The sequence below is a fragment of the Vespula pensylvanica genome, chromosome 7, assembly GCF_014466175.1.
Source record: "Vespula pensylvanica isolate Volc-1 chromosome 7, ASM1446617v1, whole genome shotgun sequence".
Lineage (NCBI taxonomy): Eukaryota > Metazoa > Arthropoda > Insecta > Hymenoptera > Vespidae > Vespula > Vespula pensylvanica.
In genome coordinates, this window is record NC_057691.1 from 3167861 (window position 1) to 3181126 (window position 13266).

At 31.6% G+C, this 13266-nt stretch overlaps 1 protein-coding gene across 1 annotated transcript in view; it reads left to right on the forward strand.

Annotated features, from left to right (window-relative positions):
* The window catches only part of LOC122630822 (catalase), a 7378-nt gene extending 1170 nt beyond the window's left edge, over positions 1 to 6208 (forward strand). The window contains exons 2-8 of the mRNA XM_043815786.1: positions 3125 to 3299; positions 3580 to 3721; positions 4331 to 4481; positions 4824 to 5003; positions 5088 to 5279; positions 5363 to 5599; positions 5694 to 6208. Coding sequence (XP_043671721.1) covers positions 3125 to 3299; positions 3580 to 3721; positions 4331 to 4481; positions 4824 to 5003; positions 5088 to 5279; positions 5363 to 5599; positions 5694 to 6095 — 1479 coding nt within the window. The 3' untranslated portion in view covers positions 6096 to 6208. The remainder of the gene's footprint in view (positions 1 to 3124; positions 3300 to 3579; positions 3722 to 4330; positions 4482 to 4823; positions 5004 to 5087; positions 5280 to 5362; positions 5600 to 5693) is intronic.
* Positions 6209 to 13266: the final 7058 nt, after the last annotated feature.

Genomic DNA, 13266 nt, shown 5'->3' on the forward strand with positions numbered 1-13266 from the left:
GTTTTTATAATTTCGATAATTTCCTTAATAGTTTTAGTAATTTCATAAAGATAATTATTTCTTTCAATTTTTTTCGACATTAGAAAGTGTGTTTTTTCAAGGGTGTACCTAAAAGTAGAATAAAAGAGAGAGTTATGTATGTATATAGGTAGCGTATATGCTATATACGTATCTAAGACGCGTCAATTTAATTAAATACAAATGTATTTATTATATTTAACACAGTATCGAATAAAAAAAAAGAATGATTAGCAGTATTTGTTGATACATAATTTCTTTAAATAATTCAAGTTTATGATGAATTTCTTAAAAACATGATATTTCGATTACGTAAAGTACAAAATCGATAATATTTCTTATATCTGTTTTGTACACAAATAGATGACAACTCTTTTCATGCTGTTATGCATTACGCTTCATTTTTGTGTAAAATGAAAATAAAAATATATATAGAGATAAATAGATAGAGAGATAGAGATAGATAGAGAGAGAGAGAGAGAGAGAGAGAGAGAGAGAGAGAGAGAAAGAGAGAGAGAGAGAGAGATCAAAATTCTCAAAGTATAGAGGAAAATCATTGTGCAGGCGCAGAAACTTTCATTGTAGACGTTCCACTTGGTACAGTTTAAACATAATTACTAATGTAATTTTTACATATGTAAATATTATGTAATATATTCTACTTTTATGTTAATTATGTTATCTTACGTTGGCAGGACAAAATTAATAATATGAAAATTCTCACGACTTCCCTGTTTTTCTTTTTTTCTTTTTTGAAAGACTTAATTTTAATAAAATCGAAAAGATATTAATTGTTCCTTTTTAAAAAAAACAAAAATGTAGGTGATTATTTCTATCTATCAAAAGTATTTATGTATGTGTTCTATACGTATGTATATGTATATTGAACATAAATAAGTAAATACATAAACTTAAACACTTATAGCAACGGGCGTTTAATCTTTATCTCCTTGTTATATCGCATGAAATATTATGCCAGAAATAGAAAAGAAAAGGAAAGGAAAAAAGAAAACGAAAAAAAAAAAAAAATGAGAGAAAAACAAAACGAAGAAACGATTGCGATTACGTTTGAAGTATGTTGCCATGCAACGAACGAAATATTTTGCATGGAAATAAAAATGCATTATTATTGATGTAAACGCAGTAAAGAAGTCAGAAACGATGCAAATTCGATTCAAATGTCAATCGTTAATTATGCAATTCTCTACGATATTTAAATAAATAAAATCGTTTTATATCGTCGGGTGACCCGATAAGCAAGAAAAACGTTCATAGGGAAAAAAAACATGAAGAAAATCAATAAAACTCGTGTGAGTCGATTATCACGTTCTCTTCGGCTCATAGTTACTTTTAACAGATAATATTGGCTTGAAGTAACGTTGTTGCATACGTAATAAATTTTATGGAAATGGAATAATAGTTGTTTACATATTTCAACAATTTATGTATATATATGTATCTATGTTGATTATGGACTATGAGAGTTGGACACGCGCGCGCGCACATATATATACACATATATTGAACGTAAGCTCGAGCTTTCACGACAAGTTTGTTTTTGATAGATATTAAATCTTTATTTACACATACACACACACGTGTATATGCTCGCATTCACAAACTACTTGTTTTCGAATATTATATATTATTTCAAGACACTATTTTGCTTTTATAGATTCAGCGTTTTTAAGAGTAATCGATTCTGATGAATTTCACCGAATGTTCTATACGTTGCGTGATCGAACACAAATATTGCGTAGAAAGTTTTACAAATAATATGAGTTCGAATTAAGCTGTATGATTCATAATGATTATAGCAACGATGATGAAGAGATAGAGAATGTGAAGCTAACATCGTAATTTTTCTATTTATTTTCATCATCGTTTCTCGTTGCTATAGATTTTTTTAATGATACTCTTTTTTTCGCTTGTTTCACTTAGCTCATTATTTCATTATATGTTTATATATAAATATATATATATATATATATATATATATATATATATATCGCAGGTAGTTAGATTTTTTAGATAGATCTTCAACTTTGTATTCTATTCATAATATACAGAATAACATTTCTATACTAGTTTACGAAATTGAGATTAGAAGAACCGTTAAAACCAGTTAGAAATAATCGTAGAGTTTTATCAGTTAGTCTGTGCTTCTTGTTTGTCAGCTTTATAAGTTTTATCGCATACCTTCTTTAAGAAAAATTCAACGATTTAACCAAGACATTTTTCTAAGATATCGATTATGAAAAATAAATAGAGTCGATCGTGTAAATTGAATTCCCCTTGTTTGATTTCATTAATATTATTTATCTGTTAGCGTGTTCTCTAAATAAAAAAATTAAATGAATTCGAAGATACAATCGATGATAATCAAACAAAATCAATTTTAAATTAATTAGATAGAACTGTCGCTCATCGAATATTTTTCTTACGAATTATATAACACAATCTTCTATTTAAGGTAAGATTTAAGATTACGTTCGTTAAAGAGAATTATAAAAATCGAAAATGTTATTGCAATAATTGATAGCGCTTATTTATGCGCTCCCTATGGAATTAGTAACTAATTTTCTCTAAAACCTTACGTAAAATAAATAGCCAAATAACATAATACTTGTTTACAAATAACAAACGTATGATTTAATTAAAAAAAAATGATATATATATATTTTTTACGATTAATTAAATATTCAAACTTTCTTTTTTTCTCTTCTCATTATTTTCTTTTTTCTTTTTGCTTATGATCTTACGATCTAATCGTTTCTAACTTCCGTAGTTTATAATATTATAGTATTCTTCTACGGAAATGTGGTGAGCACGTAATCCGTTTTTGTATTTCAATGAACAAACGTCACATTTATGTTTCAGCTGTATAACCACAAGAGATAATTATATTAGTAGCCAATTTTTCTATCCAGTGATAAAAATATTTAATCGAATTAATTTATCGGATAATTATACCGAATAATTTTATACGATACGAGTCGACACGCTTATACAATTCATATTAACGAAATATAATTATTTTTTGTTTGTTCGTTTCTTTCTTTGTTATTTATTTATATCATTCTTTTTTTTTTTTTTCGAAAAAAAGGGTTCACCACCTGCATTATTAACCGGAAGCGGAGCTCTCATTGCTAATAAGAAAGCTAGCCTTACGGTCGGTCCACATGGGCCAATATTATTGCAAGATTATGTTTATCTCGATGAGATGTCACATTTTACAAGAGAAAGAATTCCAGAACGAGTGGTGCATGCTAAAGGAGCCGGTGAGTTATATATTTTTCGATGTTAATTAACGATTAGATCGATAAATTAAGGAAAGAGGAAAAAATTTTTCTTCTTCGATAACAATGAACAGAAAGGAAAAGGTAATAAATAATATAAACAATAGAAAATATTAATGAACTTGTTTTATCATTTTTCTTTATTATTTCATATACAAAGAGTATTTAATAATGAACGAATTGATCGAAGTTGATTCGTTTAATATGAAACATGTATATAAGGAATATATCGATCGAAGTATAAATTGTATTCTTTTTCAAGGCGCTTACGGATACTTCGAAGTAACACACGATATCACGAAATATTGCAAAGCAAAAGTCTTTTCCGAAATTGGAGCGAGAACTCCGATTGCCGTGAGATTTTCTACCGTAGGTGGCGAAAGTGGTTCGGCTGATACGGTCAGGTAAATGTACATGTTATTATTATTAAGATCGAATATAAAATGTTATATACAGTAAATTAACCAAGTATAATTGAGAAATACGTATATTTTCTTTTCCTTTTTTCTTTTCTTTTTCTTTTTTTGGAAGAAAAAAAGAAAACGAAAGAACAATCCGTGAGAAAGTTTTTTAAGACCTTCCCACGGATATGTCGAGAAATAATAATGATGTTAATCGTCGAGTATAATAGTTCTCCTTCATCGTTAAATTTAGCATTTCTACTTTGTTAATGAGTAATCCTTACATATTCGAGAGTTCGCAAAAAATCATCAAATACGAAACAAAGGATGTTAACATATATATCTAAAAAAAAAAAAAATAATGATTCACGTGATTGCATTATGACGTTACTTAATGATATTTTATTTTTTTTTCTCTCGATACCGACATAATCAACGATCTTGATCAGCGAGAACAACAGCGATCGTTATTAATTAATATCTTTATTATTTTCTTCTTTTTTTTTTTCTTATTTTATTTTATTTTATTTCATTTTTTTTTCTTTATTAACAGAAGTTAATTGGTTTCGAAATAACAAACGAAATTTCATCGAACGTTTCTTTCGATTACAGAGATCCACGTGGATTCGCAGTTAAATTTTATACCCAAGAAGGTATATGGGATTTAGTTGGTAACAACACACCTATATTTTTCATCAAAGATCCTCTTTTCTTCCCGAGTTTTATCCATACACAGAAGAGAAATCCTGTGACCCATTTGAAGGTTTGTATCGAAGATCTGATATAAGATAATATAAATCGAGTCATGCTGGATCAATAGCGTTGATCCAGTAGTCCGCAAAGACCTGTTCTGATTAATTTGGACCCAACATTCATATTTAATCGAAAGAAACGTGAATAAAATTGAATATTTGCTATTTCGTTTTTCTTTTATACTTCATTAAGAATAAAAATGGTCGATCGAACGATCGGATATTTTTTTTCTTTTTTCCTCGAATAATTTACTCTTGTATCCGCGTTGTTAAAACCATTAATATACCTGTGTATTTCTATTTTTTCTTTTTTTCTTTTTTTTTTTTTTTTTTTTTTTTTTTTTTTTTTGTAGGACTCTGATATGTTCTGGGATTTCATTTCATTAAGAACAGAATCTACGCATCAAGTTATGATCCTTTTCTCTGATCGTGGTATTCCGGATGGTTATCGTCACATGAATGGTTATGGATCACACACGTTCGAATTGTTGAATGCTCGCAATGAAAGAGTTTATTGTAAATTCCATTATAAGGTAGTTTTTTTTTTTTTTTATATTTTTACATCGACGTTACGTTCGATCAAAGACATGACATTAAATGTTGTAATTACTTTCAAGACCGATCAAGGCATTAAAAATCTTTCGGTCGATAAAGCGGCAGAATTAAGCTCATCCGATCCGGATTATTCAATCAGAGATCTTTACAATGCCATCGCTAATGGAAATTATCCATCTTGGACATTCTACATACAAGTGATGACCGAGGAAGAAGCGAAGAATTTCAAATGGAATCCGTTCGACATTACAAAAGTATTAATACTTTAGTATTTTCCTTTGGAACTTGATCATTATTTCAAAGTTATTATATTAACGAATGATATTCGATTAAACAGGTATGGCCGCACAAGGAATATCCATTGATTCCTGTGGGTAAATTAGTGTTAGATCGAAACCCAGAAAATTATTTCGCTGACGTGGAACAGATAGCGTTTGATCCAGCTCACTTGGTACCTGGTATAGAGCCAAGTCCAGATAAATTATTGCAAGGTCGTCTTTTCGCGTATGGCGATACGCACAGACATCGTTTGGGTCCGAATCATCTTCAATTGCCTGTTAATTGTCCTTACAAGGTAATTATTTACAACGACAAGTGTTATTAATTTAAATCGTTTTTTATCGAATATGATTGAATATGAAATACACATACATTGTTTTTTATTGTAGACTATATCAACGATCAATTATCAGAGAGACGGTTCAATGGCTATATACAATCAAAATGGTGCACCTAATTATTATCCTAATAGCTATTGCGGACCAAGAGAATGTCCCGCTGTACGATCACCACCTTTTAGTGTTAGCGGTAAAGTAGATCGTTACGAGCCTGTTGACGAAGATGATTTTGGTCAAGTTACGTTATTCTGGAAGTACGTACTCGATGCCGGTGCTAGAAACAGATTGGTAGAGAATTTAGCAAGCAGTTTACAGCATGCTTCCTTATTCATAGTCGAAAGAGCAGTAAAAAATTTCTCTCAAGTAGACGTTGAATTGGGAAAGAAATTGACCGAAGCTTTACGCAAAGCTGGCGTGCCGATAAACATATCTGAAAAATCTGCCCGTCTATAAAAATATATTTTACACAGTTCTTTTCTACCTGTATCATAATTTTAAGATTACTTTATAATTATATACTTATCGAGGATGCATTGTTTAACAAACAAATAAATATATATTCTTTATTTTGTGTTTCGTATAGGCACTTAATTTTTTTTTATTCTTTTAGTTAAATCGTCATATAAAATAATTGATACAAATGTATTCAGATATAACATCCTGCAATTCCCGCATACTTCTATATACATATGTAAAACGGGTTATATATTGATAGGGGACATTATTTTCGTAAGAACTAAATTAAAAAAGGGAAAAAAATATTTTCTGTCTTTCTCTCTCTCCTTTGAAATTATATGAAGTATTTCGATTAAAATCATGATTCGATATCATAACGCTGAAGATATTCACTGAAGATTATAACTCGTATGTATATATATATATATATATATATATATATATATATATATATTACGAAATTATTGGATATCTAAAAAGATATTTTTTACAAAAATTTATAAATCACAATAAATATTTTACATTATCATACATTACAAGAAATATATTACATAATCGTTTAGTCTTATAACATAATTATAACGAGATGAGAGATAATAAATAATCTATAATTCATAGGTTTAGTCATATTTAATATCTAACGTTACCACATCTATTAATAATCCTACAAATTCTGTGCTTTCGAAGAAACAAACCATTTGTACCTGCGCAAGAAAACACTTAAAAGTATAATTGATCATAACTTTAAAATTGAAAGAAAATACGAGAAAGTTCGTTCATATATTAAAAAGAATTTGTCAGAAACGTCAAAATTATGATCACACATTTTGAAAATAAATAAAAAGAGGCAAATATTTGGAAAACGTGGAAGAATATAAATATAAATCAATTACTTTTATTGCACGTAATGTTATTTTCTAGGTAAGCAGAAAAGTTATGTCTTTAAAGTTTTTCTCTCTCTCTCTTTCTTTCTGTTTCTTGTAAAAGCAAATTATGAGCAAGGATCATTCGGTACAAATAACATCGTAAAAATTGAAGAAATATGACATTGCAAAACTATGTTCTTAATCTAATTGTTTCGTCTTTCTTATTTAATAATATTAGTACTTTGAACTTCATAAAGTGGTTGGTACTAAAAGAACTGTAATAAAAATTTATAACCATAAGAAAACAATATTAACGCGAAGTGCAATAAATATATATATATATATATATATATATATATATATATATATAAACGTTTAGTCGTTTGTAACTATTGGTTGGAATATTTGGAAGAGTTTCTTTTTTGGAATGATCGAATGGGAATCGATTACGATACCCTAAGCTCACGGATGGCAAGAGAACTTTCTGCGAATAGCCTCGTTTATCCGGACGAAACGATTTCGGCTTTTTCGAGTCAACCAATACAACAACCCCGTAGGCATTTTTAGGGCTCGCAGCAGGGTGTTAACTTTGAAGATACCGATGTCAATTTTAGGTCTGACTTCTACTCGACACACATTCGCTTAGATGAAATCTTGTGATGTCTTGCCGAACTTAACTTCCGTTAAAATGATCTTTCTCTGTATCTACTTATATATCCTATTTAAAAAAATTATCAAAGAAGAACTGTGTGAAACGTGATAAAGTCGAAGTGTTTTGAAAAAGAGATCGTTGGCCTAACGAGGTTCTTTCTTTCTTTTTCTTTTCCTTTTTTTTCTTTTTTCTTTCTTTCTTTTTTTTTTCTTTTTTTGAGGAAACTTTGGGTGGCTTTCTATTCCCACATTTCAAGGGATACATTTCTCGGCGTTCGCTGCTTTTAATCATCGCATCGGTCGAAGGGCCAAACAGATTTTCTTCCCCATTGTTTTAAAAGCGAAGCACCGAAATTCTTTTCTGGAGTAAAAAAAAGATTTGTTTCAATGGCGTCGGTAGGTTTTTTACAGAATCCTCGTAAACCTTTTATTACAAAAGGTTAGAAGAAATATTCTAACATATGATCAATATCAACCCAAATATGATTTATAAGTTGTCCCCTGAGAAATATACTTTTATTCTTCTTCTTCTTTTCCAAGATATTCAGTTTTCTGAATGATCAATGATTACTATTCAATGTTGCGATCTTGTAAACTTGTAGTTAGATATCATCGCGATTTTGTAGAAAATGCCGCAAAAGTTATAGACGATCTTTGTAACAGCATAGATTTTTCTCAGAAGGTAGATTTCTTTGGACACCATACCAGCGGTGCATTGTGTGGTTTTATCTTTCAACAGGCTCGTTTGTACCGCATGTATCCAGCAGCGGCGTGAATGGTCCAATGTCAAAGAATCCCGTGTCTCCCATGCCGACGGAAAGTCGGCCATGGTCCCGTTCCAATTTCCATCGAGAACCTTTTTCCGTCCTCAAAGACTAATGAGTTGTCATCGAGTAGCCAATTTGTAAAACGAACGAAATTTTGCACGAATTCTAAGTAATAGTAACAGCGAGAGTCAAGTTCATGTAGGAAAGAAAAAAAAAAAAAGAAAAGGACAAGTAGTAACGAACAAGTTCGATAATCATCGTCTGAATAAACCAACCTTCAATTTTATAAAATACGTAAATATCATTAATATTCGATTGTTCGAAAATATTCCACGATTTATCTTTTACTGCAAGGTAATAAATTTTTTCCCTTCTTCTTTTTCTTTTTTTTTTTTCTAATTCGCAATATTTAAGATTACTATCCTATACCTGCACCGTAACATCTACATCGTAATATACCTGCCTTTGTGATATTTAGTACTTTTGAACTACGATTGAAAAAGCTATTAATATTATTATTGCACCCTAATATACCGTACTTACAGTACCTAAATACTACATTTACCTACAATACCTTTATATATTATATTGACTATAAATGTCGATAAAGGTAAAAACCCTATGTATTAACTTTAAAGACCGAATATAATTCGAGAAACCAAAACTTTCTTTACGATTTAAACATTTAGTTTTTCTCGTAATAAAATATTGTTTGCAACGGAACTATAAGCTCTTTACTCGAGATATTCTCACGATTGACGAATATTTTCACAAGCTCGAAGAAAATTCTCGTTTAACTTTTACTTTTCTCTCTCTCTCTCTCTTTCTTTCTTTCTTTTGCTCTTTATCATTCACCACAGAGACGCAACAGGTCGCACTATGACAGGGGTGTCATTCTCTTCGAATAGAATCGGCATGGGGAGTAAAGCGTTCGGCTCGATTCTTCTTTCCAGAGAGCACAAATTTATGGATCTGGGATCGGCTTCTTTTTTTTTTTCTTTCGTTTTCTTTTCCTTCCTTTTTTTTTTTGATGCAGGTACATATACCATTCTTTCTTTACCTTTTACATCCGATACTAGCGCGACTCGCGAGCTTTTTCACCAAATATTTTCCGCGATTTATGAAATTTTTCGATCGATCTTTCGATTTAAAAAATTTTCATCTCCTTTTCTTCTTCTTACTTTTGTATCCCCCTTTCTCTTTCTCTCTTGTCTCGTTCATTTACGTGAACTAACCGAGGACACTACCGACCAGTTATGTATATCGATTACTATGCTGACAATCAACCGTTCTTTTCTTTGCAAACGATCTGTAAAGGATGAATATCGGGCGCGACTTCGGCTCGTTCTTTTAAACGATCCGGAACGATCCCGCATCTTCTTCCTCGTCGAATGATTAATGAATCCTTTCTCGGTTGCTCATTTGTTTAAACTCACCGAGAGGGCAGAATCACCGTGCTGTTCTATCATCATCATCGCTCGTAATTCTATGTTGGGTAGTTAGAAAAGTTCGTAGTAATTTAGAAAAAAAGAAAAGAAAACGTAGAAAAGAGAAAATAAGAAGAAAAAAAAAAAGATATAATAATAATAAAAAAAAGAAAGACTACTACGATAAACGAAGGAAGAAAAGAAACGAATAAATAAATGTATAAATAAATTAATTAAAACAAAAAAACAAAACAATGTTTGCAAGGATACATTCTTTTTCTCGGATAAAATTATTTATTTATTCGCTCGACGATAACGATAAATAAGTTTGATTAATTGAGTTATAAAGAAAAGAAGACAAGTTAAAATAAGATACAATGTCGATGATAATCTCTTGTTTATATTATTGTAATACCTATAACCCGATTGACATTCGATAAACTGTTTAGTAACATTTTGAACGATGCCTATCGGTTAATCTTTCTATGTCGATCCGAACGATCGGATTGCCCTTTCGACGTTCCAGTCCTTTTTCCAATCTTATAGAAAAGAAATAAATGTTCAGGAACTTGCGTTATGCCGATCATCGTGTGAAAACTACGAAGTTTCGGTCCATTAGCTACGAAGACTGGCCTTATTGTCGACAGCATTGTCGAGGAACGTGGCCCTCTACTTTTTTTCTATTTCTTTCTCGACCTCGTCTCATCCTATCTTTCTATCTTCTCTTTCTTTCTCTTTCTCTCTTTCTTTCTAAATGTCTATTCTTCTACCTTCACCTTTTCTATCCGCGTTTTCTTCGGGAATGGTTCTCGCCTAGAAGAGAAAGAGAAAGAGAAAGAGAAAGAGAAAGAGAAAGAGAAAGAAGAACACTGACCTGCTGATCCCGATGATGCACTGTTCGACCAGGTAAATCGCGTATAAAATTGGCCCGCGGCTACGAAGGGAAAAGGTTCCGGACCGTAATGACGTTCGAACGACCGAAGTCCTCGTCATCGAGGGATCAATCCAACTTATGATCCACTCCAAGCTTGATTTAACGCATTATTCAATGGCAATAACGAATATGTATGTCTCTTAGTGAAAATAATGTCTAGTTATTTATACATAAGTGGATTATCGCACTTCGTCGTAAATCGAAAAATATTTACAAAAGCGTTATCGTCAGAAACGTTTTATAATAGTTATAGTCATCGTATATAATAAATTGATTCACGAGCCGTTGATTAGCCTAGATTATTTTGTTCTTACTAGCGGGCCGATCGACGATTTTTTTTCTTTTCTTTTCTTTTCTTTTTTTTTTCTTTTGTCTCGCGCAACAACGTGGCTCGAAAAAAGCGAAACAGAGAAAGAAAAAAAGAAACAAAAAAAGGTTTAGAATGATCGTGATGAATTTTTTGTCAACCCTCTTGTTGTTCTCTCATGGAATTTTTCGGGTCACCTTCGATCTTTTCTCTCTCTCTTTTCTTTTTTTTTTTAGATATAGACGATAATTATAATTTTCTTCTTACGCCTATCTCTTTTAGAGGATACTGAGACGAATTCGACGAGTGTCATAAAAAAAATTATATATATATATATATATAGTTTTTTTTTCTTTTTTCATCCGAACCGAAGGACGGTTTACACGATTTACATTGATCACGTTTCACCGTGATTCAATACGGTGATTTAATATGATCCGTTTCATGGATAAACATCTAAATTCCTAGCCGCGTAGCTAATAATGATTAGAAGAGTCGATTAATTGCGAGGAGAGGTGTTTCAAAGACAACCTTTGGTACGCTCATATACACGATAATGTTAATATTTCAGTCGTTTGGGAACGAAGAGATTTCCAGCAAACTATAAAAATCTTTGAGTTACGGTGAACTCTCGGAAAGCATCTCCTTTCTTTAGTTTAGTTTTTTCTTTTTCTTTTTTTTTATTTTCTTTTCGGTAATATTGGTTTCTCCAAGGCAATATCTCTTATTTATGCGCACACGGTCTCCACAGGTTCTACAAAAGAGTGCCGAAAGACTGTTACGGTCGCTGAAGAAATATATGTTACGACTAAACCTCCCCTCCTCCGCTCTCCATCTCTCCCTCTCTCTCTCTCTCTCTCTCTCTCACCCTCTTTCTCTCTCTTTCTCCATCTCTATCTTTTCAAATCCGAAAAGCACTTTTTTTCTTCCTTTCTTTCTTTTTTCTTCTTTTAAAAAGATATAGAAACTTTTTTTTTGCCCAAATAGTCTAATACGCTCGCAGATGTTGAATTTATAGCGAATGCGAAGGACGTTCGCCGCATTATTTTCGTACGTCACTAGGTTTATCATCAATTATCCTTCAATCAATTATCCTTATCGTCATTTCGAATTCCAAGATTATTTCGGAATCATCTTAGAGATATATAAAAAATACGAACAGCACAGAAGAGAAATTCTTGGCACCTACCTGGACAAGCTATCTCGCGGTGAATTGAAAAGAGAGAAGAAAAAGAGGAACGAAAAAAAAAAAAAAATGAAATGACAAGTATAAGGCAAGAAGAAGATCCATTGATCTCACGGATACCTTAAAAACGTACGAGAGAGATGAGAACGCGTGACACTTTCATTAACACCGTTGGAAAAGTCGGCGAATACGAAGGAGCTTGTCGATTTCTTTCGCGTTGTAGAAACGTCAGGATCCTGACCTGAGACGACTTACGATTTGCGTCGGTTCAGCGGGCCTGAATGTATTCGAAAAACTTCGGGGTCTTTCAAGAGTGTACACCAAAATCGTCAGGGACGTAGAAAATGCGTTTTCAGACTACCCCCCCATGAATATTTTCTTGATTTGCCACGTCTAGGAAACACCTGTGAGAGACAAAGACGTGAAATTCTCGAATGAAAATCTTTTATCATCGACAGTTGTTCGATCTTATTTGAAATGTAATAATCTTTAATTCAATCATGACTTCATAGTTGATCATCTATCTGTTATATTATATGATTTGTCAAATTATAGAAAATATATATATATATATATATATGTATGTGTATGTATGTGTGTGTGCATATATAGATACATATGTATAGCTAGTTTATCCTTAAATCTCGTTATAAGAAGTACTGTTTACTAACGAAGCAATTTACTTTAGGTTTAGAGTAACTAAGCGGTTTATTAGGAAACAATGTGTCTCTCGAGAGTAAGGAAAACTCGGAAGAAAAAGAAAAGGGTGAAAGAATGGTGCTTTCTTTACGCCTATCTCACTCCTCTGAAAGCAAAAGATTTACGACGACATTGGAATGGAAAGAACCTTGCTATTGCTAGTAACTGCTTGAGAGAAAAAGATGATGATGAAGTAGAAGAAAAAGAAAGACAGAAAAAAGGGAAAAAGAAATGAAAGAAGCAGAAGTAGAAGCAGAAGCAAAAGAAGAAGAAGAAGAACAAGAATAAGAATAAGAAGAGACATGTGTCGCGCATCAGTGGTCATCCTTTC